The 23,206-nt window shown below is 49.7% G+C and overlaps 1 protein-coding gene across 1 annotated transcript in view; it reads right to left on the bottom strand.

Annotated features, from left to right (window-relative positions):
* The window catches only part of LOC136610716 (transmembrane protein 53-like), a 41,441-nt gene that overhangs the window by 4,283 nt on the left and 13,952 nt on the right, over positions 1-23,206 (bottom strand). The window contains exon 2 of the mRNA XM_066589928.1: positions 3,635-4,151. Within this exon, the coding sequence (XP_066446025.1) occupies positions 3,635-4,151 (517 nt within the window). The remainder of the gene's footprint in view (positions 1-3,634; positions 4,152-23,206) is intronic.

Here is a 23,206-nt window from a genome sequence, read left to right as displayed (position 1 = left end):
TAACGGCTGTTCTATGCCATTCACAATTTTTCTCCTCTTTATTCCTGCTTTCTCTTTTTCTCTTTACTCTCCTATTTCCCATCCTCTGTCCCTTTTCTGTCCGGTCTCTGAGGGATATCACACAGCAGTCACATGATGGCTAATTTCCCATTTGGCACCTTAAATGTAAATGATGTCTTTCTGGAGATGAAGACTATTATAGGTTATAAATCCTAGGTTAATTGTTATCTGGGTTTAAAGGCAGGTAGGAACTATTAGAGATTGATCCAGGAATAGTCTGACTGCCATTAGGGAGTCGGGAAGGAATTTTTTCCCCAAAAGGGATATTTGGCTCCTGCTCTTGGGGTATTTTGCCTTCCTCTGGATCAACAACACAGAAGGATAGACAGGCTGAACTAGATGGACATTGTCTTCATTCGGCCTTACGAACTACGTTACTATGTTACTTCCTAAGCAAACCAGCAAAAAGAGGGCAAATACTAGACTATTTGCACAAACATTGCATAATGATAGCACTATATCAAGAGACGCATTTTCAAGTAGAAAGTATTCCTGGGTGCAAACCTCGCCATTACACAACCTGGTACCACAGCCCTCATCTGCAGACAAAAGCGGTAGGCACATCTTTTGCCATTCATAAACAATTCCTGCACAAACTCCTTTTGTCTGAGATAGGGACTATAGTTACTACTCCCCAGCACACAATAGTTACCACCGTCTGGATTATTTATTCATTTCACATGGACTACTAGACAGAGGTAATAAGTGTTCCATTGAGTCGATCCTATGGTCAGACCATGTTTTGGTCTGGGGGTCTTTAGAGTGGCGCCAGAGAAATAGAAATAACAATAACTAGAGGCTTAATGACAATCTGTTAAACGATGCGGTATGCCTACAGAAGATCCAACAAGCAATAGAACAGTTTAAGATCGATAGCTTATCAGATAACACTCCGGCTCCAACTAAATTGGGGGGCACCCAAATGCGCGCTACGAGGTATTTTTATTTCGCACGGGGCATGATTGAAACGGGACAGAGCCAGGGCCTTGGAGGAACTGGTTGCTAAACTGAGTCTCCTGGAGTCATCCAACAAAAAGGCACTCTCGGACCAAAAGCCAATAGAAATATCAGATGTTCGCAATAAGATCCTACTTCTTTTAGACCAAGCTTTGCTATGTCAGTGAGACAGAGCCAAGGGGAGCTTTTATAAATATGGGAACAAATGCAGCAGGGTGTTGGCTAGGGCCCTTAACCCGAGGACCCCTCAGACATATGTTTTCTCCATCCAGTTGCAGAGAGGAGGGCAGGTATACACTAACACGGTGATCTTGGACAGTTTTCATTCCTTCTATCACAGTTTGTATAATCTGCCAAAAGACCACACGGGGAGGTTAAGGGACAGACTGGGTGCGGGATGCCTATCTATCACAGAACGCCTGAAAGTATCCCTGAGGTTAATAGGCGTTTATTAGAGGAGGATTTTTCCCTCGAGGAGATGACCAATATATATTTCAGACCCTCAAGGTGGGCAAGAGCCCCAGGCTGAACAGTTTTACACCACGCTTCTTTAAACTGTGTGGGGAGGTGATAGCTCCTATAATGTTAGACTGTTTTAATGCCGTCTCACATGAGTGTTCTTACTCACCACAGGCCCTGCAGGCCACCATAACGGTTATTCCTAAACCTTGGAAGGATCCCTCCGTATGTAGCAGCTACAGGATATCAAGATTTACTCTGGGATGTTGGCAGCCCATCTGACGCCATTTATCCCCTCACTGATAGACAAGGACTAGGTGGGATTTGTTGCAGGAAGGGAGGCAGGGGACAATGCAATTAGAACTTTGGCCATCGTGTCCAGGGCATGTTGCTCAGGAGACCCACTGTGCTTACTATCCGTAGATGCCAATAAAGCATTTGATAGGGTAGATTGGAAGTTTCTCGAGACGACTCTGCAGATGGTTAGCATAGGCCCATGATTTTTGAGCAAGATTCTGGCCCTCTATTGTGGCCCTACTGCCAGAGTGCGAGTTAATGGACAGTTGTCCCAGCCAATACAGATCAATAACGGTACTAGGCAAGGTTGTCCCATCTCCCTTCCTCTATAGATTAGTGATGGAGACATTAGAGAATGAACTGAGAGCCAATCGCAGCATCCAGGGGGTCAAGATAGGCAGTGCGGAACATAAGGTTGCTCTATACGCAGACAATCTGCTGATATACGTCACCAACCCTAGAGTAGCACTCCCATGTATTTTGAAGGAATTTGAGTTTAGCAGACTATCTGACTTAAATGTTTGTGAGTGAGGGACCTTTGTCCCCTTATGGTAGTCCTGCACACTAATTCAGCCACTATGGTGAGAAGTGGGAGCTCTGTACGCAGCTATTTGTAAAAACTCGCTCAACCTTACTCCTGAAATGGCACTGTTGTCCATGATTCCGGGGTCATTGTCACGAGCAAAAAGCTCCCTCGGAAATGGAAGTCCATGACCCCCTCTTTGGGACTGATGTGGCTGGAAGCCATGAACAACCTAAAACACATGGAGGAACTTTATGCCAAAGACCAGATGCGATTTTCAAAATGTTACTATACCTGGGAGGTTTGGCTACAGTTTTGGGCTTTGCCTGAGCTTGGTGCATGGTTGATTAATGGTGTTGTCGCCCCCTGAACAGACTTGACACACCCTTTAACACTGAAAACATGCTATGATCCACTGGTGAAATTGCCTTGGAGATTTACTCAGACTGGACAGACTTCCCCTGTACCCTTACCCCCCCCACTCCTTTCTGGGGTCTTTCTCACCTTCATAATCTCATTCTATTTCTTTATAAGGTTTTGATACCTGCATTTTTCTTCATAGTCCCCAGATAATGGGATATTCTGCGACAAATGCAAGGAGGACTGTTATGTTTTGTTTTACTATGTTTTATCAGAAAATCTTCACAGGTTGTTGATTATTCCCGAAATTAATCAATATAACCTTGTCTTTATTATATTTTGATTTATCCTGTGAATGTATTGTTATATCTGTTGCAGCTAATAAAATACTTTTGAACCATAAAGAAAATCAATAAATAAAGCCACACAGTCCAAGGCCTCATGTCCACAGACATGCATTGATTACAAGTGCAGAATCCCGCAGCAAATTCCACCCGTGTCCACAGCCATGGACATTTTCTCACCTGTTCAGATGCGGTGCGGGTCTTTTCTGTCCCGGGCAGATCTTCTTTTTTAATGCACTGCGGTATGCTGCGCGCATACGCAGTGCATTTTTTTCAAATCTCCTGGTTTCTCATGGATCCGTGGCATGTCTGCAGTGTCAGCTGTGGGTGTGCCAAGGATCGAACAGCTTCCATTGACTTCAATGGAAGCAGTCCGTACGGGAATCCACAGAAAATGGAGCATGCTGTGATTTTTATGCCGCGTGTGTGGTCCGCATGCCCAGATAAAATGACATCCGCAGGTATTTAATTGTCTATGGGCATATTGAACTGCGGATGCCCCGCAGGGATTCCGCAATTCAATTTCGCCCATGGACATGAGGCCTAAACCATCTAATTATCCATTTATAAACTCACTCGTGTTTTGAAACACTCGCTAAAGATGGATTCATTTAAACGTAGGTGCTACACTCACCTGTTGCCATCCTTTCTATGCTGCCAATAACAAGGCTGTCGTACACTTGACCATGAATCCTCTCCAGCATCTCCCGCTGCTCCTTGGAAGACTCCACCAACATCTGTGCAAATATGTAGCCTCCGATGGACATTGCATGGAGGTAAAGTTTGCGGGAACAAAGATCCTTTTCTCCCATTAGGAGATCTAACAAACGTGCTGCATATTCCAGACCGCTCTTGGGCCATAAAAACTGGGATAATGAGCTTTCTGCCACCAACACATCAAAGCCCATTTTAAAGTACAGCTGCATATATTTCTCCCAAGATCGAACATTTGAACCCAACCAAGGAAGGAACAATAACAATGGACGAGAAGATGGACAATTTTCAGATCTCGCTGGGTTAGTGTACAAGGAGACAGAGTTTGAATATTTTTTCACATGAGGCAATGAGGTGGTCAAAGGTTGTTCTCCGGAAGTTGCTTTCATAGTGAGGTTGGCAGGTGAAGTGCTTGATTGATACTGGAAAAAGTCACCCTGTAGTAGAGGAAGAATCAACAATATTAAAATTCACTAAGTACAGCAACACCTGCTACCAAGGCAGCACCTTAATCTTGCATTGATGTTGCAATAATTAATATTGTGTAATTAATTAACTCCTTAACGATGTGACCCCCTCTCCCCAATTCTCTTTTTTTTTTTTCTCCTCCCTTTCAAAAAAAAATCATAACTTTATTTATCCATCAGTGTACTCCTCTGATAGCTTGTTTTATGCGGGACAAGTTGTGTCTTTTAAAGGGCATAATTTAATGTACCATATAAATGTACTGAAAAACTTAAAAAAAATTCCTAAGTGGAGTCATATGGGAAAAAAACAAATCTTAACGGAGTACACACTGGAAAAAATGACATAACTTTATTCTATTGATCAGTAAAATTACGAGAATACCAAATTTATATGCATTTTTTGCTTTACTACTTTTAAAAAAATAAAATATATTTGGAAAAAAACTATTTTCTGCTGCCATCTTCTGATAGCTATAACTTTTTTACTTTTGCCATTGACGTAGTTGTGTAAGGGCTCCTTTTTTGCAGGACGTCTTGTAGTTTTTATGGCTACCATTCTGGAATACATACAACTTTGATTGCTTTTTTAAAAAAACAAAAAAAAAACACCACACGATTTTTGGAGATGGGGTGACCAAAAAAAGCGCAATTTTAATGTTGTGCATTTTGTTTTCCTGATAACATTCACCATGCGGCATAAATAATGCATTACTTTGATAGATCAGACTTTGGCAGACATAAGCCGATTGCACACGAACAGATTTGATTTGCGGAATCTGCGGTCGGTGTCCGCACCCACCGTGGTTCCGCAGCAAATACCATTTGTAGCTTACTATGGAAAATTGCTTCTTCCTGCACACTTACGGAAATCAATTGCGATTTCCACGAGTGGAGGAAAAATCGCAGCATGATCTATTTTTGTGCAGTGCCCGCACGGACAGCTTCCATTGAAGACAGTGGAAGCCGTCCAACCCACGACCCGTCCGCAATTGACATTGCAGATAGGTGGCAGGTACTGTGTCATCGCCTACTGACAGTGCAGGAAAGAAATTTTTGGAAAAAAAATATCTGTACTGCGCATGTCCGACAGCAGTTCACCACAGCCATCTGCAATACAGATGAAGAAAAGAGTAAGATAGACGCAGACGCTGGCCACGGTCAGGGCTGGACTCAACTGTGGGCTTCCGTATGCAGAATCTGACTCGGTCATGTGCAGCCGGCCTTAAATGAGACCAACATTATAATTTCATGTTCTTAAAAAGTAATAAAAATTATTGACAGAAAATTTACAAGATAAACTATTCGTTTTGCGGATCACATTTTTCACAGTCAATATTTGTGCGTTAAAACAAAATAGTTCTTTACAACATATAGACCTCATGACTAGACAAAACATGTGGAGGCTGCCATTGTTGTCAAAGGCGGCGCAACCAAGTATTAGGGAATGTGCTTTTAAAGGAAATCTTTAACGTCCCCATAGCACCATCTTATATATAACTAGCTGATTACCCAGCGTTGCCCGTGTAATTAATTTTTAGACACGAAAAGAATTTAAATGGGTGTGTGTGTGTGTGTGTACACTGATTTAATACATTAGTATATAAGGAGGAAGAGGTCGTCTGTGTAATATATTAGTATATGAGGAGGAGGTCGTCTGTGTAATATATTAGTATATGAGGAGGAGGTCGTCTGTGTAATATATTAGTATATGAGGAGGAGGTCGTCTGTGTAATATATTAGTATATGAGGAGGAGGTCGTCTGTGTAATATATTAGTATATGAGGAGGAGGTCGTCTGTGTAATATATTAGTATATGAGGAGGAGGTCGTCTGTGTAATATATTAGTATATGAGGAGGAGGTCATATGTGTAATATTAGTATTTGAGGAGGAGGAAGTTGTCCATGTAAGATATTATTATCTGAGGAGCAGGAGGTCTGTGTAATACTGGCATAATTAAAAATTATAAACTCACCGACTTCCCCTGTAATTTTTGTTGCCAATAGCAACCAATCACAGCTCACTTGTTGTTCTGCTGAGGTAAAATGAAAGTTGCGCAGTGATTGGTTGCTATTAGAAATGAGCGAGCGCACTCGTCCAAGCTTGATGCTCGTTCGAGTATTAGGGTGTTCGAGATGCTCGTTACTCGAGACGAGCACCACGCGATGTTCGAGTTACTTTCACTTCCTTCCCTGAGACGTTAGCGCGCTTTTCTGGCCAATAGAAAGACATGGAAGGCATTACAACTTCCTCCTGTGATGTTCCAGCCCTATACCACCCCCCTGCAGTGAGTGGCTGGGGAGATCAGGTGACACCCGAGTGTTAAAATCTGCCCCGCCCGCGGCTCGCCACAGATGCATTCTGACAAAGATCAGGGACAGTGCTGCTGATGCTGCTGCTATAGGGAGAGCGTTAGGAGTTATATTAGGCTTCAAAAACCCCAACGGTCCTTCTTAGGGCCACATCTGACCATGTGCAGTACTGTTGAGGCTGCTGTGAGCAGTGTTGCACTTTTTTTTTGTATATCGGGCGTGCAGAGCATTGCGTCCTCAGTCTGCAGTCATTGTACAGAGTAAAGGGCCAGTACTGGTGAGGCAGGGACAGTGGTACAGGGAAAGAGATATACAGGCTATATAGGCAGTGGGCTTTTTCAAAAACATTGGGGAAAAATAGTATATTTGAGCTGCCTGTGACCGTCTTCAGTGTACTGCGTGTCTGCTGGGGGTAGTAGTCCTAATTAATACGCAGCTAAGCGTTACAGCAGGCTTGATTGCTTCTGCGCTGTGAATTCCACTAGCTGAGTCATACGCACCTACGTCACAGTGCAGGCGTGCGCAAAATTGTTTGCTGGCTCTGCTGTCTCCGTTACATCACCGCCGTCATCCCGCCAGAGGGAAACAGTATACATAATATACGCTGCCTACAGTATCTGTCTGCTGTACCAGCTCTGCATTTAAAAATATTAGAAGCTAAATACTTAGGGCCTACTAGTGGCCTTTGGCCACTTGACTGCTTCTGCGCTGTGAATTCCACTAGCTGAGTCATACGCACCTACGTCACAGTGCAGGCGTGCGCAAAATTGTTTGCTGGCTCTGCTGTGCGTTCCGTAAGTGAAGTCAGCCTCCAACCACAGGCCAATAAGCGACACATTTAATTACAGCGTTCTGTTTCTGCTATACTCGTAATACACCATGCTGAGGGGTAGGGGTAGGTCTAGAGGACGTGGACGCGGGCGAGGACTCGGAGGCCCAAGTCAGGGTGTGGGCACAGGCCGAGCTCCTGATCCAGGTGTATCGCAGCGGACTGCTGCGGGATTAGGAGAGAGGCAAATTTCAGGGGTCCCCAGATTCATCTCACAATTAATGGGTCCACGCGGTAGACCTTTATTAGAAAATGAGCAGTGTGAGCAGATCCTGTCGTGGATGGCAGAAAGTGCATCCAGCAATCTATCGACCACCCAGAGTTCTACGCCGTCCACTGCTGCAACTCTGAATCCTCTGGCTGCTGCTCCTCCTTCCTCCCAGCCTCCTCACTCCATTACAATGACACATTCTGAGGAGCAGGCAGACTCCCAGGAACTGTTCCCGGGCCCCTGCCCAGAATGGGCAGCAAAGGTTCCTCTCCCACCGCAGGAGTTTGTTGTGACTGATGCCCAACCTTTGGAAAGTTCCCGGGTTCCGGGGTATGAGGCTGGGGACTTCCGGCAACTGTCTCAAGAGCTTTCAGTGGGTGAGGAGGACGATGACGATGAGACACAGTTGTCTATCACTCAGGTAGTAGTAATTGCAGTAAGTCCGAGGGAGGAGTGCACAGAGGATTCGGAGGAAGAGCAGCTGGACGATGAGGTGACTGACCCCACCTGGTTTGCTAAGCCTACTGAGGACAGGTCTTCAGAGGGGGAGGCAAGTGCAGCAGCAGGGCAGGTTGGAAGAGGCAGTGCGGTGGCCAGGGGTAGAGGAGGCAGGGCCAGACCGAATAATCCACCAACTGTTTCCCAAAGCGCCCCCTCGCGCCATGCCACCCTGCAGAGGCCGAGGTGCTCAAAGGTCTGGCAGTTTTTCACTGAGAGTGCATACGACCGACGAACTGTGGTGTGCAAGGTTTGTCGCGCCAAGATCAGCCGGGGAGCCACCACCACCAGCCTCACCACCACCAGCATGCGCAGGCATATGATGGCCAAGCACCCCACAAGGTGGGACGCAGGCCGTTCACCGCCTCCGGTTTGCACCACTGCCTCTCCCCCTGTGCCCCAACCTGCCACTGAGATCCAACCCCCCTCTCAGGACACAGGCACTACCGTCTCCCGGCCTGCACCCACACCCTCACCTCCGCTGTGCTCGGCCCCATTCACCAATGTCTGTCAGCGCACCGTCCAGCCGTCGCTAGCGCAAGTGTTGGAGCGCAAGCGCAAGTACGCCGCCACGCACCCGCACGCTCAAGCGTTAAACGTGCAGATAGCCAAATTGATGAGCCTGGAGATGCTGCCGTATAGGCTTGTGGAAACGGAGGCTTTCAAAAACATGATGGCGGCGGCTGCCCCGCGCTACTCGGTTCCCAGTCGCGACTACTTTTCCCGATGTGCCGTCCCAGCCCTGCACGACCACGTCTCTCGCAACATTGTACGCGCCCTCACCAGCGCGGTTACTGCCAAGGTCCACTTAACAACGGACACGTGGACAAGCACAGGCGGGCATGGCCACTATATCTCCCTGACGGCACATTGGGTGAATTTAGTGGAGGCTGGGACTGAGTCAGAGCCTGGGACCGCTCACGTCCTACCCACCCCCAGAATTGCGGGCCCCAGCTCGGTGCTGGTATCTGCAGCGGTGTATGCTTCCTCCACTAAACCACCCTCCTCCTCCTCCTCCTCCTACGCAACCTCTGTCTTGCAATCAAGATGTGTCAGCAGCAGCACGTCGCCACCAGTCGGTGTCGCACGAGGTGGCAGCACAGCGGTGGGCAAGCGCCAGCAGGCCGTGCTGAAACTACTCAGCTTAGGAGAGAAGAGACATACGGCCCACCAACTGCTGCAGGGTCTGACAGAGCAGACCGACCGCTGGCTTTCGCCGCTGAGCCTACAACCGAGCATGGTCATGTGGGAAAACGTCCGTAACCTGGTGGCGGCTCGGCAGCTCGGCAGCCTCACGCACGTGCCATGCCTGGCTCACGTCTTTAATTTGGTGGTTCAGCGCTTTCTGAAAAGCTACCCACGCTTGTCAGACCTGCTTGGAAAGGTGCGCCGGCTCAGCGCACATTTCCGCAAGTCCAAAACGGACGCTGCCACCCTGCGGACCCTGCAACATCGGTTTAATCTGCCAGTGCACCGACTGCTGTGCGACGTGCCCACTCGGTGGAACTCTACGCTCCACATGTTGGCCAGGCTCTATGAGCAGCATAGCTATAGTGGAATACCAACTCCAACATGGGCGGCGTAGTGGGAGTCAGCCTCCTCAATTCTTTACAGAAGAGTGGGCCTGGTTGGCAGACATCTGCCAGGTCCTTGGAAACTTTGAGGAGTCTACCCAGATGCTGAGCGGCGATGCTGCAATCATTAGCGTCACCATTCCTCTGCTATGCCTCTTGAGAAGTTCCCTGCAAAGCATAAAGGCAGACGCTTTGCGCTCGGAAACGGAGGCGGGGGAAGACAATATGTCGCTGGATAGTCAGAGCATCCTCATGTCTATATCTCAGCGAGTTGGGGAGGAGGAGCTTGAGAAGGAGGGGGAAGAGACAGCTTGGCCCACTGCTGAGGGTACCCATGCTGCTTGCCTGTCATCCTTTCAGCGTGTATGGCCTGAGGAGGAGGAGGATCCTGAAAGTGATCTTCCTAGTGAGGACAGCCATGTGTTGCGTACAGTTACCCTGGCACACATGGCGGACTTCATGTTAGGATGCCTTTCTCGTGACCCTTGCGTTACACGCATTCTGGCCACTACTGATTACTGGGTGTACACACTGCTCGACCCACGGTATAAGGAGAACCTTTCCACTCTCATACCCATAGAGGAAAGGGGTTTGAGAGTGATGCTATACCACCAGACCCTGGCGGACAAACTGATGGTAAAATTGCCATCCGACAGCGCTAGTGGCAGAAGGCGCAGTTCCGACAGCCAGGTAGCAGGGGAGGCGCAGAGATCAGGCAGCATGTACAGCACAGGCAGGGGAACACTCTCCAAGGCCTTTGACAGCTTTATGGCTCCCCAGCAAGACTGTGTCACCGCTCCCCAGTCAAGGCTGAGTCGGCGGGAGCACTGTAAAAGGATGGTGAGGGAGTACGTAGCCGATCGCACGACTGTCCTCCGTGACGCCTCTGCCCCCTACAACTACTGGGTGTAGAAGCTGGACACGTGGCCTGAACTCGCGCTGTATGCCCTGGAGGTGCTTGCTTGTCCTGCGGCTAGCGTCTTGTCAGAGAGGGTGTTTAGTGCGGCTGGGGGAATCCTCACGGATAAGCGTACCCGCCTGTCAACCGACAGTGCCGACAGGCTTACACTCATAAAGATGAACAAAGCCTGGATTTCCCCAGACTTCTCTTCTCCACCAGCAGACAGCAGCGGTACCTAAACAAAACGTAGGCTGCACCCGCAGATGGAAGCATCGCTCTCTATCACCATCCAAAACGGGGACCTTTTAGCTTCATCAATCTCTGTAGTCATCCTCCTCCTCCTGCTCCTCCTCCTGAAACCTCACGTAATCACGCCGAACGGGCAATTTTTCTTAGGCCCACAAGGCTCAGTCATATGACTTTAGTAAACAATGTTTATACGTTTCAATTCTCATTAAAGCGTTGAAACTTGCACCTGAACCAATTTTTATTTTAAAGGGGTTGTCCCGAGGCAGCAAGTGGGTCTATACACTTCTGCATGGCCATAATAATGCACTTTGTAATGTACATTGTGCATTAATTATGAGCCATACAGAAGTTATAAAAAGTTTTATACTTACCTGCTCCGTTGCTGGCGTCCTCGTCTCCATGGTGCCGACTAATTTTCGCCCTCCGATGGCCAAATTAGCCGCGCTTGCGCAGTCCGGGTCTTCTTCTTTTCTGAATGGGGCTCCGTGTAGCTCCGCCCCGTCACGTGCCGATTCCAGCCAATCAGGAGGCTGGAATCGGCAATGGACCGCACAGAAGCCCTGCGGTCCATGAAGACAGAGGATCCCGGCGGCCATCTTCAGCAGGTGAGTATGAAGACGCCGGACCGCCGGGATTCAGGTAAGCGCTGTGCGGGTGGTTTTTTTAACCCCTGCATCGGGGTTGTCTCGCGCCGAACGCGGGGGGGGTTTAAAAAAAAAAAACCCGTTTCGGTGCGGGACAACCCCTTTAACTGGGCTGCCTCCAGGCCTAGGTACAAATTAAGCCACAGTAACCAAAGCTATTAATGGGTTTCACCTGCCCTCTTGGTTGGGCATGGGCAATTTTTCTGAGGTACATTAGTACTGTTGGTACACCACTTTTTTTGGGCCCTCGCCTACAGTGTAATCCTAGTAATTTTTATGGGCTTCGCCTGCACTCATGGTACAGCAAGGTGTGTGGGGTTGGCCTACACTTTTGCTACATAAATGTAACTGGGGCCTTGTCTATTCTGCAACTACTGAAATGTGCAAGAGACTGTTATCTCCCTAAACTGCTGCAACGGGAATGTTACTGTGGACTGTCTTGACTGCTACAACTACTGAAATGGAACTAATACTGTGCTCCCCCCTATACTGCTGCTTCGGAATTGTCACTGGGGCCTGTCTGGACTGCTACTACTACTGAAATGGAACTAATACTGTGCTCCCCCTATACTGCTGCTAGTGATATATTACTGGGGCCTGTCCCTCATGCTACCGCTGAAATGTTACTAATTCTGGGCTCTACCTATACCGCTGCTAATGCTATGTCACTGGGGTGTGGAAACGGAGGCTTCCCAAAGACATGATGGTGGCGAGGCCATTTCCCACCAACGCAGTTACTGTTAAGGTGCATATAACCACGGACACGTGGAGAGGACACGTAGTGCCACAAAAACATCCCCCTCCTCCTCCAACAATGAAAACATTCTTGGCAAATACCTTTGCATAGGTCCGTCTGGTGGCAGTCCAAGAATTTCACCTTTACCGACACAACAAGAGAGCCCCCCCCCCCCACCATCCCCCCGCCATGGCCCACTTAATCCTGGCCGCATTCCAAAAACCAACTAAATAAAACCGCGCTACTAGGTCCGCAGTCGCCACCACATTCCCACCAACGCGGTTACTGTTAAGGTACATATTACCACTCTGACTGGGGCATGCACTGTGGGCCGAAGCACACCTGTATTGTATGTGACGTTAGCTCTGCTGAGCAGGGCACTGCAATGGGATACATTAATGTACCGCCGAAGCCCACCTGCATTTAATCTGACGTTAGCTTTGCTGTCCAGGGCACTGCAATGGGATATATTTATGTACCGCCGGTGGCTTCCTGGGACCCACCCATGCTGTCGGTCCACACGGAGTTGTGACTGCCTGTGTCTACTTATAAAGAACCCCAATCTGACTGGGGCATGCAGTGTGGGCCGAAGCCCACCTGCATTAAACCTGACGTTACCTCAGCTGTGATGGGCAACGCAATGGGATATATTTATGTACCGCCGGTGGGTTCCAGGGAGCCACCCATGCTGTGGGTGCACACGGAATTCCCATTGCGGAGTTGTACCTGCCTGTGACTATTTATAAAAAAACCCGGTCTGACTGGGGCATGCAGACACCTTGACAGAATGAATAGTGTGTGGCACATGGGTTCCCCATTGCTATGCCCACGTGTGCCGCTCCTGATGGAGGTGGTACAGGATTGGATTTCTCATTGCTTCTGTACATCATTGTGGGCTATCGCCCCGCCCCTTTTAAAGAGGGTCGCTGCCTGGCCGTGCAAACCCTCTGCAGTGTGTGCCTGCGGTTCCTCCTCATGGCAGACGCACTTATAAATAGACATGAGGGTGGTGTGGCTATGAGGCCAGTGTGTGGCATGCGTGCAGCTGAAGGCTGCGCAGGGATACTTTGGTGTGCGCTGTGGACACTGGGTCGTGCGGGGGGGGGAGGGGGGGTTGGGCAGCATGTTAACCCAGGAGAAGTGGCAGCGGAGTGTCATGCAGGCAGTGATTGTGCTTTGTTGGAGGTAGTGTGGTGCTTAGCTAAGGTATGCTTTGCTAATGAGGGCTTTTCAGAAGTTAACATTGTTGGGAGGGGGGGCCCACTCTTGCCGATATTGTGGCTTAAAGGGGATGTCTCGCGAAATCAAGTGGGGTTATACACTTCTGTATGGCCATATTAATGCACTTTGTAATATACATCGTGCATTAAATATGAGCCATACAGAAGTTATTCACTTACCTGCTCCGTTGCTAGCGTCCTCGTCTCCATGGTTCCGTCTAAATTCGCTGGCAGCTTGCTTTTTTAGACGCGCTTGCGCAGTCCGGTCTTCTCCTTTCAGCACGAGCCGCTTCAGTGTGCTCCCCGCTACAGCTCTTCTGCGCATGCGCAGACGAGCTGTCACTGCTCGGGAGCGCGCTGGAGCGGCCATTCTGTACCATCCTCTGTTAGAGGAAGGTGCAGAAACTGGAGCTGCCCAGCCGAGAAGCCGCCCAGCTGTCCCGAGAAGCCGCCCAGGTAAGTGATAGGTCGGGGGTGATGTTCACTAACAGGTGAAGGCCCCGGAGCCCAGCACTAGGCCCCCGGGGCCCAGCGCTAGGCCCCGGGGCCCTCCGGAACCCAGCGCTGGGCTCCGGAACCTAGCGCTGGGCCGAGGGGCCTTTGTCTGTTGTCAGGGCGTAGCGCTGGGGAGCCGGGGCGTAGCGCTGGGGAGCCGGGGCGTAGCGCTGGGGAGCCGGGGGAGGGGAGCGCTGGGGAGCCGGGGGGGGGGGGGGAGCGCTGGGGAGCCGGGGGGGGGGGGCGCTGGGGAGCCGGGGGGGGGGGGGGGGGGAGCGCTGGGGAGCCGGGGGGGGGGGGGGGAGCGCTGGGGAGACGGGGGGGGGGGGGGAGCGCTGGGGAGCCGGGGGAGCGCTGGGGAGCCGGGGGAGCGCTGGGGAGCCGGGGGGGGGGGGGGAGCGCTGGGGAGCCGGGGGGGGGGGGAGCGCTGGGGAGCCGGGGGGGGGGGGAGCGCTGGGGAGCCGGGGGGGGAGCGCCGGTTACCTGCTGCCTGGCGGTGGGTGACTGGTCGGCGGCGTTCAATCCCGGGGTCCGGTCGGCGGCTGCGGGGCGTTTGGTTGTCAGGGAGACACAGCTGGTAGCGTCTTGGGAGCGCGCACGTCGGGCTGCAGCGAGCGAAGGGAAAAGAGCCGGCGGCCATCTTGGGGAAACTTTTATAAGTTGCTGAAACGCTGGAACTGTAAGTAGAAACCAGCTAGAAAAGTCATTTACAGGGGGGCTTAGTAATGTATGCTTAATTAGGGGAACTGGGGAAAAAAAAAATTCACTGCTTCCTCGAGACATCTCCTTTAATAGTGGGACCTGGGAACTTGAGATGCAGCCCAACATGTAGCCCCTCGCCTGCCCTATCCGTTTCTGTGTCGTTCCCATCACTTTCTTGAATTGCCCAGATTTTCACAAATGAAAGTCCTTAGCGAGCATCGGCGATATACAAAAATGCTCAAGTCGCCCATTGACTTCAATGGGGTTAGTTAGTGGAAACGAACCCTCGAGCATCGCGAAAAGTTCGTCTCGAGTAACGAGCACCCGAGCATTTTGGTGCTCGCTCATCTCTAGTTGCTATGGGCAACACAGATTTCCTTTTGGCCAGCTTTTATAAGAGGGGGCTCATCTCTGTGTGGTACATAGTGGTTTAGTGCTGGTGGGAAGCTGTGTGGTAGTTGGAGCAGAGGAGGAGGTTCTCTGTGTAATATATTATTATCTGAGGAGCAGGAGGTCTGTGTGATATGTTAGTATTTTGAGAATGAGGAGGTTGTCAGAGTAATAGATTAGTGTATGATGAGGAGGAGGTTGTCTGTGTTAGATAAGACTGTGAAATAAAAACGATCTGCTTAAGTGCAATTCTGGCTTTCCCCTCTCCCCGGGTTAATGGGGCTGTCTTATCACCCCATAATTTGTCCCCATGGGATGAGTTATACATGTACTAAGTTTGGTTGAAATTGCTCCAGGGACATGGTGGAGTTATGCTGGCACATACACACATACATTCTAATATAGATAGATAGATAAAGATATGCTAAATCTGTTTGTTTGTCTCGTATACAAATCCGCAATTCTGGTCCGATTTGAGTGAAAGTTTGCACGAGTGTTCTTCAGCACCAGGCGACAAATACTGGCATAACTAAAAATCAAAAACTCAGCAGCTTCCCCTGTAATTTTTGTTGACAATAGCAACCAATCACAGCTCAGTTTCCATCCAAACTAGTATGAATGCAAAAGTAACTCTGTCAGTTCCCTTTCCGCGGCTAAATGCTGAAGCGATTTTGATGAAATCTGACAGGGAGAAAGGCTACATTTTATCCTGAAAATTTACAGAGTTCTCTAGCGAGCTCAACAAGACACATTTATTTGGTGATGTGCAGATGCAGCTCCGCTGAGCCGTGTGGCAAGACAGAGGGGAAGGGGTGCACATCATAAGCTATGCCTACACAAATGGGCAGACGTTGCTGCCGCACATATGCGTTTATTAAGTTAGCAGGGATACCCTGCATTGCCCGGGATTAAAACTTGAACGAAAGACACATTAACATAAATTGATATTTTAAAGAGAATCTGTGTTGCCTGTAGCAGCCAATCACGGCGCAGCTTTTATTTTACCTCAGCAGTATAATAAATGACAACCAATCACAGAACAGCTTTTATTTTACCTCAGGATATTATTGTATCTTGACGCCACCAGGAAGCCCTGCTGGAGACAAGAGTGACTGCCTGGTGACGCCCCCTGCACCTCATTGGCTGGAAAAGATGGGTTGTCTGTAGGTCCTGGCAAGCCAGTATAACTGTTGTGTTCCGGCTTCCAAGCCGTTAACTGTGCTCCCCGCCCCTCTGCTCCCAGCTGGTGTGCTTTCGTCCCCGCAGCTGTGGTCCCTGCTACTGCTGTTGCGTTCCGGCCCCTCTGCTCCCATCTCCTGTCCTTTTGTGAACGGCGCGGTGCTGTAGGATCCCAGGTGGTGTTGGTAACTTGCCGCCGTGCTCCCCAAGCCTGCTGTATTGTTCCTGGCGCACTGCTTCCCGCTCCTGCACTTTACTCATGTGACGTTCGGCGCTGCTGTGCCTCATCTCCACTGCCAGGTAATGTGAAACATGCCATCCCGGCTCCTCTCCCCTGTTCACGCTGCTGCAGGGTGTTCAGCGGCTGTTGCCGCTGCTGAATCTCATCCCCGGAGACACTCTCCCCTCTGTCGTGGCTGGTGGCGGCTGCAGATCCACGGCAGTGCTAGAGGGCTTGCTGCTTAGTTTGTAATAACAGTAGCCTGCCATTGATGCTTAGGGATGTTTGACCAGTTAGCTAGTATTATTGTATCTTGATGCCACCGGAAGCTAGGGGTTTGACAGGTCCTAGGAGCAGCATCTGTATAGACTTTTGCCACGGCTGTAGAGTTATGGTTAATTTTTATGTTAGGCGTACATCATTAGCTGTATCTACTTCCAAGTTACAGCACTAACATGGAAGCATTAATAGTGAATAATCTAAGCCTAATATAAAAAACAACCCAAACCCTAACCTGTTTGTTCTCGCGTGAATCTATACAGACGCTGCCGTCCCCTTTTCCCCAGGCCTACCGGTAGCCGCCACCTCAGCTCACTGTGTGATCCTGGGTCCGTGGGAGGAATCCCAGTGCAGTGAGGGACTTCCTTCACTCTCTCACTGCTTCTGCTGTGCTGGAGCCGCTGCCGGTGAGTCTGCTGCTGCTGCCGGTGCTCCACGTCTTGGCGCTGCAGTTCGGGGATTTTTCCTGGCTCTGCATCTGCTGCCGCTGGCACCCCCACTGCTCCCCTGCCTGTGGATCTCTTAGCGCCGGCCACCACTTTTACAGGATCTGCTACCGTTGCCCCTTGTGTGGATGCCTCTGGATGGTGTGGATGTCCTGCCGGCGCTCCCAGCCTTCATGCTGTAGGACACCCTTAGTGGCCGCCACTGTCTGTAGATCTGCTCTCAGGCCGCTGTTGTCCCCTGTCTCTGCTGTCTGTCGGTCCTGTCGGTCTCCCACTGGCGCTAGCAGGCTTCAAGCTGTAGGACACCCTTAGTGCCCTGCCAGGACCTGCACGGGACCCAGCTTTCCACCCAATCAGGTGCAGGGGGTGTGACCGGCCAGTCAGTCTCGTCTCCACCAATACAATATTACCCTGTTAGCCTTACATTATGAACTATAAATGCTTTCATGTTACACGTCTAACATACAAGCATTTAGAACTAACAATTTAAGCCTAACAGGTCAAACATCCCTAACACTGAGCATCCACAGCAGCCAACAATCAATACACAGCGTACTACTAGGACCTTTGACAAGTCACTCTATCTGGAGCTAGGGGTGTGAGAGGCATTTCTCCTGTCAAACCCCTAGCTTCCTGGTGGCGTCAAGGTACAATAATACCTTACCTCAGCTGTATAAGGAATGAAAGCTGAGCTCTAGCAACCAATCACAGGGCAGCTTTCATTTTACCTCAGCAGTAAAGGAAATTATTTCCTTTTGATAATCATATTTCCTATCCATTTTTAATTTTAGTATGCCGTGCAAGCGCCAAACCTTTATATCCTAGCAAAAGATGACATACAAAACTGTGCTGACATAGCAGGTTGCAGCCACATTCCTTTCACCATTTCAATATGCAGCAAAACACAGATTAGATGAAAAAAATACAAATTCCACGTGGACAAAGTCACGGGTAACGAGCTAGTTTCTTCTCACAGTGGAGGTAAAATGAAAGCTGCGCTGCGATGAGTTGCAATTTCTTATACTGCTGAGGGAAAATGAAAGTTGCGCTGTGATTAGTTGCTATGGGCAACAGATTTTCTTTGGGCAGCTTCCATAAGAGTGTGGTGCTGGGCTCATAAAAATCGCCGTACAACGCAGGGTATATCACCTAGTAAACTAACCTGGGATGATTTTTTTTTCCTAACCCACTCTTACAATTCGGCACTGTCCCCCTTCAAAGTTGGCATCTGGCACCAAAATCAGACTCTTTTCAGAGTCTTGTGCGCCCGCCGACTTCAGAGGGGGCACCTCTGGATCAAGTGAGGATAAAAACCCATCACTCAGCTCTGTCACATCCTCTAACACCACCATAACTTAGTTTATGGTCCTGTAAGGACGTGAAAAATGCCCTTTAGGCCTCCCTCACACAGGGCGCTTTCAGCCCTGTTCTAAACGCTGTACAAGGCTCCCATTCATTTCAATGGGGTTGCTCACACAGGGCTGAAACCGCTGCTTTGAAAAGCGCTGCGTTTTGAAAGCGCTGCATGTTCTATTCTTGGGCGTTTTCAGCTGAGTCTCTCATTTAAATGAATGGGCAGCGTTTTCAGGTGGGCTGAAAAGGCTGCAAACGCCCTGTGTGATGGAGGCCTTAGTTCTGTCCAAGTCATAGACTAGGTGTAAGTGACCGCATGCAGGGTGACAGGAACTTCTGCTGAGTACATTTGGGCAGGCTATTTCAGCTATTCTGGTGATACAAATCTTGTACATGTCACTCATTTCTGAAGATAGTTGGGCTTAGTTACTGTTCAAAATTACAACAGTTTTCTGGCACAAATTATGCCAGAAAATGGTCTTACATGTTTGCGCCACATTTATTTATTTATTTATTTTTTTTCTTACTGTAATTTTTATTTGAAATTTTTTAAACTTTACAATAATGTAATAAACATTTAATTGAAATACTTCCCAGTCGGTGACTTTGGCATGGCAGCATGAGGAAGCAACAGATCAGGGCTCCGGTCACCTACACCAGTGTTCCCCAACTCCAGTCCTCAGGGACCGCCAACAGGTCATGTTTTCAGGATTTCCTCAGTATTGCACAGGTGATGTAATTATTGTCGGTGCCTCAGACATTGCCACAGGTGTTCTTGCTATAGGATATCCTGAAAACATGACCTGTTGGTGGTCCCTGAGGACTGGAGTTGGGGACCCCTGACCTACACCAAACTTAACAGTCTGGACCCAAGCAAACAGTCTCCTACCACCCTCCTGACAGCATGGTGAAGGCTGGCAAAAAGAAGGGGAGCATCTCGCATGCCACGGACCCCCCGCTCTCAAGGTACCTCTACAGCACTCCTTCTCTCCGCCGGCCGGCAAACATGGCACCCAGGGACCACGAGGTCGCACTGACAGAGAGGTCTGAGAACTCCCTCTCACAGCACCCGGACTCTGCTCCCCCTGCTCAAAACAGCTCATCTGAACTCACCAGCAGCGCTGCAAATCTCCTCACAGAGCAGGGAGACATGCGGAGAGCGGCTCCAGCGTCACACACCAACAGGCAGAGGAATGTGTCACCCGATCTGCCGGGTCTCCACAGCAGCAGTGTGCTCACACTACCTCCGGCAGCCAGCACAGGAGAGACAGTGCAGGAGGGAGGAAGGCAGCCAGGAGACTTTCTGACAGGGGCTGCCTGTCCTTCATTGTGGCAGGAGAGCAGGGAGAGGGGCTCACTACAAGCCAGCACCCTGTCTAACATGGTGCCTGAGATACAGGTGCTCCCTCCCCCACTCTACCAAGCTGCAGCTTCCATGCCACAGCAGAGCAAGGATAAATCCATCCCTCTGCAGAAGTGTGATAAAACACCTTTAGTGAACATGGTACCACAAGTCCCAGCAGTAAACATGGCTTTGCAGATGAGTTCACATATAAGTCAGGATCCAAGCACCCAGAGGCAATCCCCTCAACCAAGTAATATAAGCACTGCAGCTCCCAGTCCTGGGGCCACTACTCCACGGATTCACACTAATCCCAGAGATGTTCTCTCCCCCGTAGCCAACACTTCGCGGTACACGGACAGCGCTTTGACCCCTGCCGTTTCAGCTTTCTGCCATCAATCCGGACTACAAACTACAGCGGACCCTTCTCTCTGCATACCTACAGACCTAAACCATACTTTGAAGGAGCTATGGAAGATGGTCAGCACCTTACCAACTAAGACTGACCTGGAGCTGCAAATTGGCCGGATAGAAGAAAAACATGCCACAGCGATCCAAGCTGTGAACCAGTCAGTCCAATCCCTAACAGAATGGGTCCTGGCCCTGGAAGAAACATCCACAACCACCTCCCTGGAAGTGCAACAATTAACCCATTCCCTGAACAACCAGGAGGCACAGATAAGAGATCTTGCTCTACACCTTGATGACATCGAAAATAGGGAGCGCCGCAACAATCTGAAACTCAGAAGCCTCTCCGAAAATATCCCACCTGTTGCCCTTCATGACTGCGTAGTAGCCATCTTTAACAAGCTCCTGAACAGACCAGATGACAGATTAAAGGGGTTCTGACACAAATAATGTTTTTATGCTTTAGCAGCCATTGTTCCCTGGTCTGCCTAATGGACCCAGGGAACCCAGGGTTTAATGGCTGCTAAAGCATAAAAACATAATACTTACCTGTTCTTCTGTTGTTGTTGACATCAGGGGGGGGGGTCATCTCTCGGCAGGCACTGTTCCTCCTCTTCTGTCTGCACGAGCCGCGCTGCTCCGGGATCGCGCGCATGCGCAGTGGAGAGGTGCCCTCTGACAGGAGTCAGGACGGGCTGCGTCTCCACTGCGCATGCGCAGCATTCCGGAGTTCAGCAGGACGGACGGGCCGCCCACAGCAAGCACTGCTTGTGACGTGCTTGCTGTGGGCGGTCCGTCCGTTCACCTCGGAAGTGCCTGACGGACGGACCAGAGCAGGAAGCGGTCTTTTTGACCGCTCCTGCTCTGCTTTAAAGGCACAGAAGAAGATGCCGGCTGGAGGGGACATGCCTGGCGATCGGGCCAGGCAAGGTGAGTACAATTTTTTTTTTTTGATGTCTGAACCCCTTTAATAGAATTGGACAAAGTACACCGCCTAGCAGGACCTCGTAAGCGTAATCCCAACTTTCCAAGAGATGTTATCTGCCGTGTTCATTTTTATAGACAGAAGGAGGACATTCTGCGCTGCGCCTGGGAGCAAGGTCCAGTCAACTTCAAGGGCTCGGAGAGCACTATCCTCCCGGATGTCCCCAGACTAACTTTACACATGAGGAGAGTCGTGAAACCATTATTGGAGGCCGCGCGAGCCGCAGATGCCTGTTGCTCCTGCTGGCCGGTGCGGATCTAATCCGGTTCGGAGTCGATCAACAGAGCGCAACCGCCCTTCTGTAGGGCCTTGTCTTCCTGCAGTTTCCTAATCCTTGCCCGTCTCCCAGTCGCTTCTTGTGTGTCTTATTTTTTTTTTCCTACTCCCATCCCTTTTTGCTTTACCAGTAAGTCAATCTCGGGGCTTCCCCCGTTCTGTCCTTTTTCTCCCCCTTTCTCTCTCCCTTGGTCCGTCCCGTGTAGACACTTATCTGGGTTTTTGGTGTGGACGTGCCTCTAATTTAATGATGTCTTCTTCTAATGCTAATCTGAATATTGTTTCCATCAACGCACAGGGATTGAATATACCAGAGAAAAGGTCTTCTCTCCTCCGCCTTTTGTGGCAAAAGAGAGCGCATTTCGCTTTTGTCCAAGAAACTCACTTCAGAGCAGATTCGATTCCTAAGCTGAGAGATGGTCGTTTTTCAGATGTCTTCCACAGCGCCTGTCCGGTCTCCAAGACCAAAGGAGTCTCCATTCTGGTGGCTAGCTCCATTCCTTGGGAACACCTAGATACGCGGGAGGATGGTGCGGGAGATACCTCTTCATAAAGGGTAAGTTGGCAGATACCCCAGTCACCCTGGCTTCGCTTTATCTTCCCAACTCCTCCCAGGTTTCCTTCCTTGAGGGGGCCCTGGAGGATCTGGAGGAATTCCGGGAGGGCAATCTGATACTTGGGGGCAACCTAAATGTTCCTCTTAACCCGTCCATTGACACATCTAGAGGGGTTGGTAGCTTGCCTAGGTCCACATATCGCAGGTTCCGCAAGATACTACATCAGTATCAATTAGTGGATGCTTGGAGAATCAGTCACCCCTCCACAAAGGATTTTACTTTCTTCTCCAGTCCACATAATTCCTACTCAAGAATTGACTACTTCCTACTTCAGCAAGCGAGTCTCCCCCTAATCACATCAGCACATATTGATAACATATCCTTCTCAGATCATGCCCTTGTCTCCATCTCCCTCTCCTTTCCCTCATTACACCGCAAGACATGGCATTGGCGTCTTAACGAATCCCTTCGACAAGACCCATTAATTAAAAGCGAGATCCAAAACACCTTAGAGGAATACTTCAATAACAACACAAATCCGGAAACAGCCCCGCTCTTCGTGTGGGAGGCCCATAAATGCGTTATTCGGGGGTCCCTCATCAGTATTGGATCCAGAGTCAAAAAAGAACGTAGCGCCCAACTACGGCTCCTCCTCGATCGCATTCAGATCCTGGAGTCGGCACATAAACAAACTCTAGATGTTATGGCAGGGTCTGAGTTAATACAATTGCGAGATAAGGTACGCTCTCTGATCATGGCGCGAGCTAAGGGCATGTTGACAAACTGTAGGAGACACTTTTATGAGTACGGCAATAAGCCCAGTCGCACTCTGCCCCGGGCTGTGCGGAAGGAGCGAACTCGTTTATACATTCCTTACATCTCCTCTCCATCTGGCGTTAGCCTCCACGGGCCGCAACAGATCGCTGAAGCATTTAGCGATTATTTCAAGTCCCTCTACAACCTAGCCCCATCCCCTCCTGAGCAAGTACGATCCTCTCGTAGATCTTTGATTCAAACCTATCTCCAAAACTCAAGCATGCCTCAGCTCCCACAAGACACAATTCAAATGTTAAAATCTCCCATTTCGCAAGAGGAACTCACCCGCGTACTAAAAGAATCCCATACAGGAAAAGCACCAGGCCCGGACGGTTTTAGCCCCCAATACTATAAGACATTTGTTGAAACTCTGTCCCCTCATTTCCTCAATGCCTTCAATTCGCT

The sequence above is a fragment of the Eleutherodactylus coqui genome, chromosome 2, assembly GCF_035609145.1.
Source record: "Eleutherodactylus coqui strain aEleCoq1 chromosome 2, aEleCoq1.hap1, whole genome shotgun sequence".
Lineage (NCBI taxonomy): Eukaryota > Metazoa > Chordata > Amphibia > Anura > Eleutherodactylidae > Eleutherodactylus > Eleutherodactylus coqui.
The sequence above is the reverse complement of the archived record's forward strand: the minus strand, read 5'-3'. Positions and strand labels throughout refer to the sequence as shown.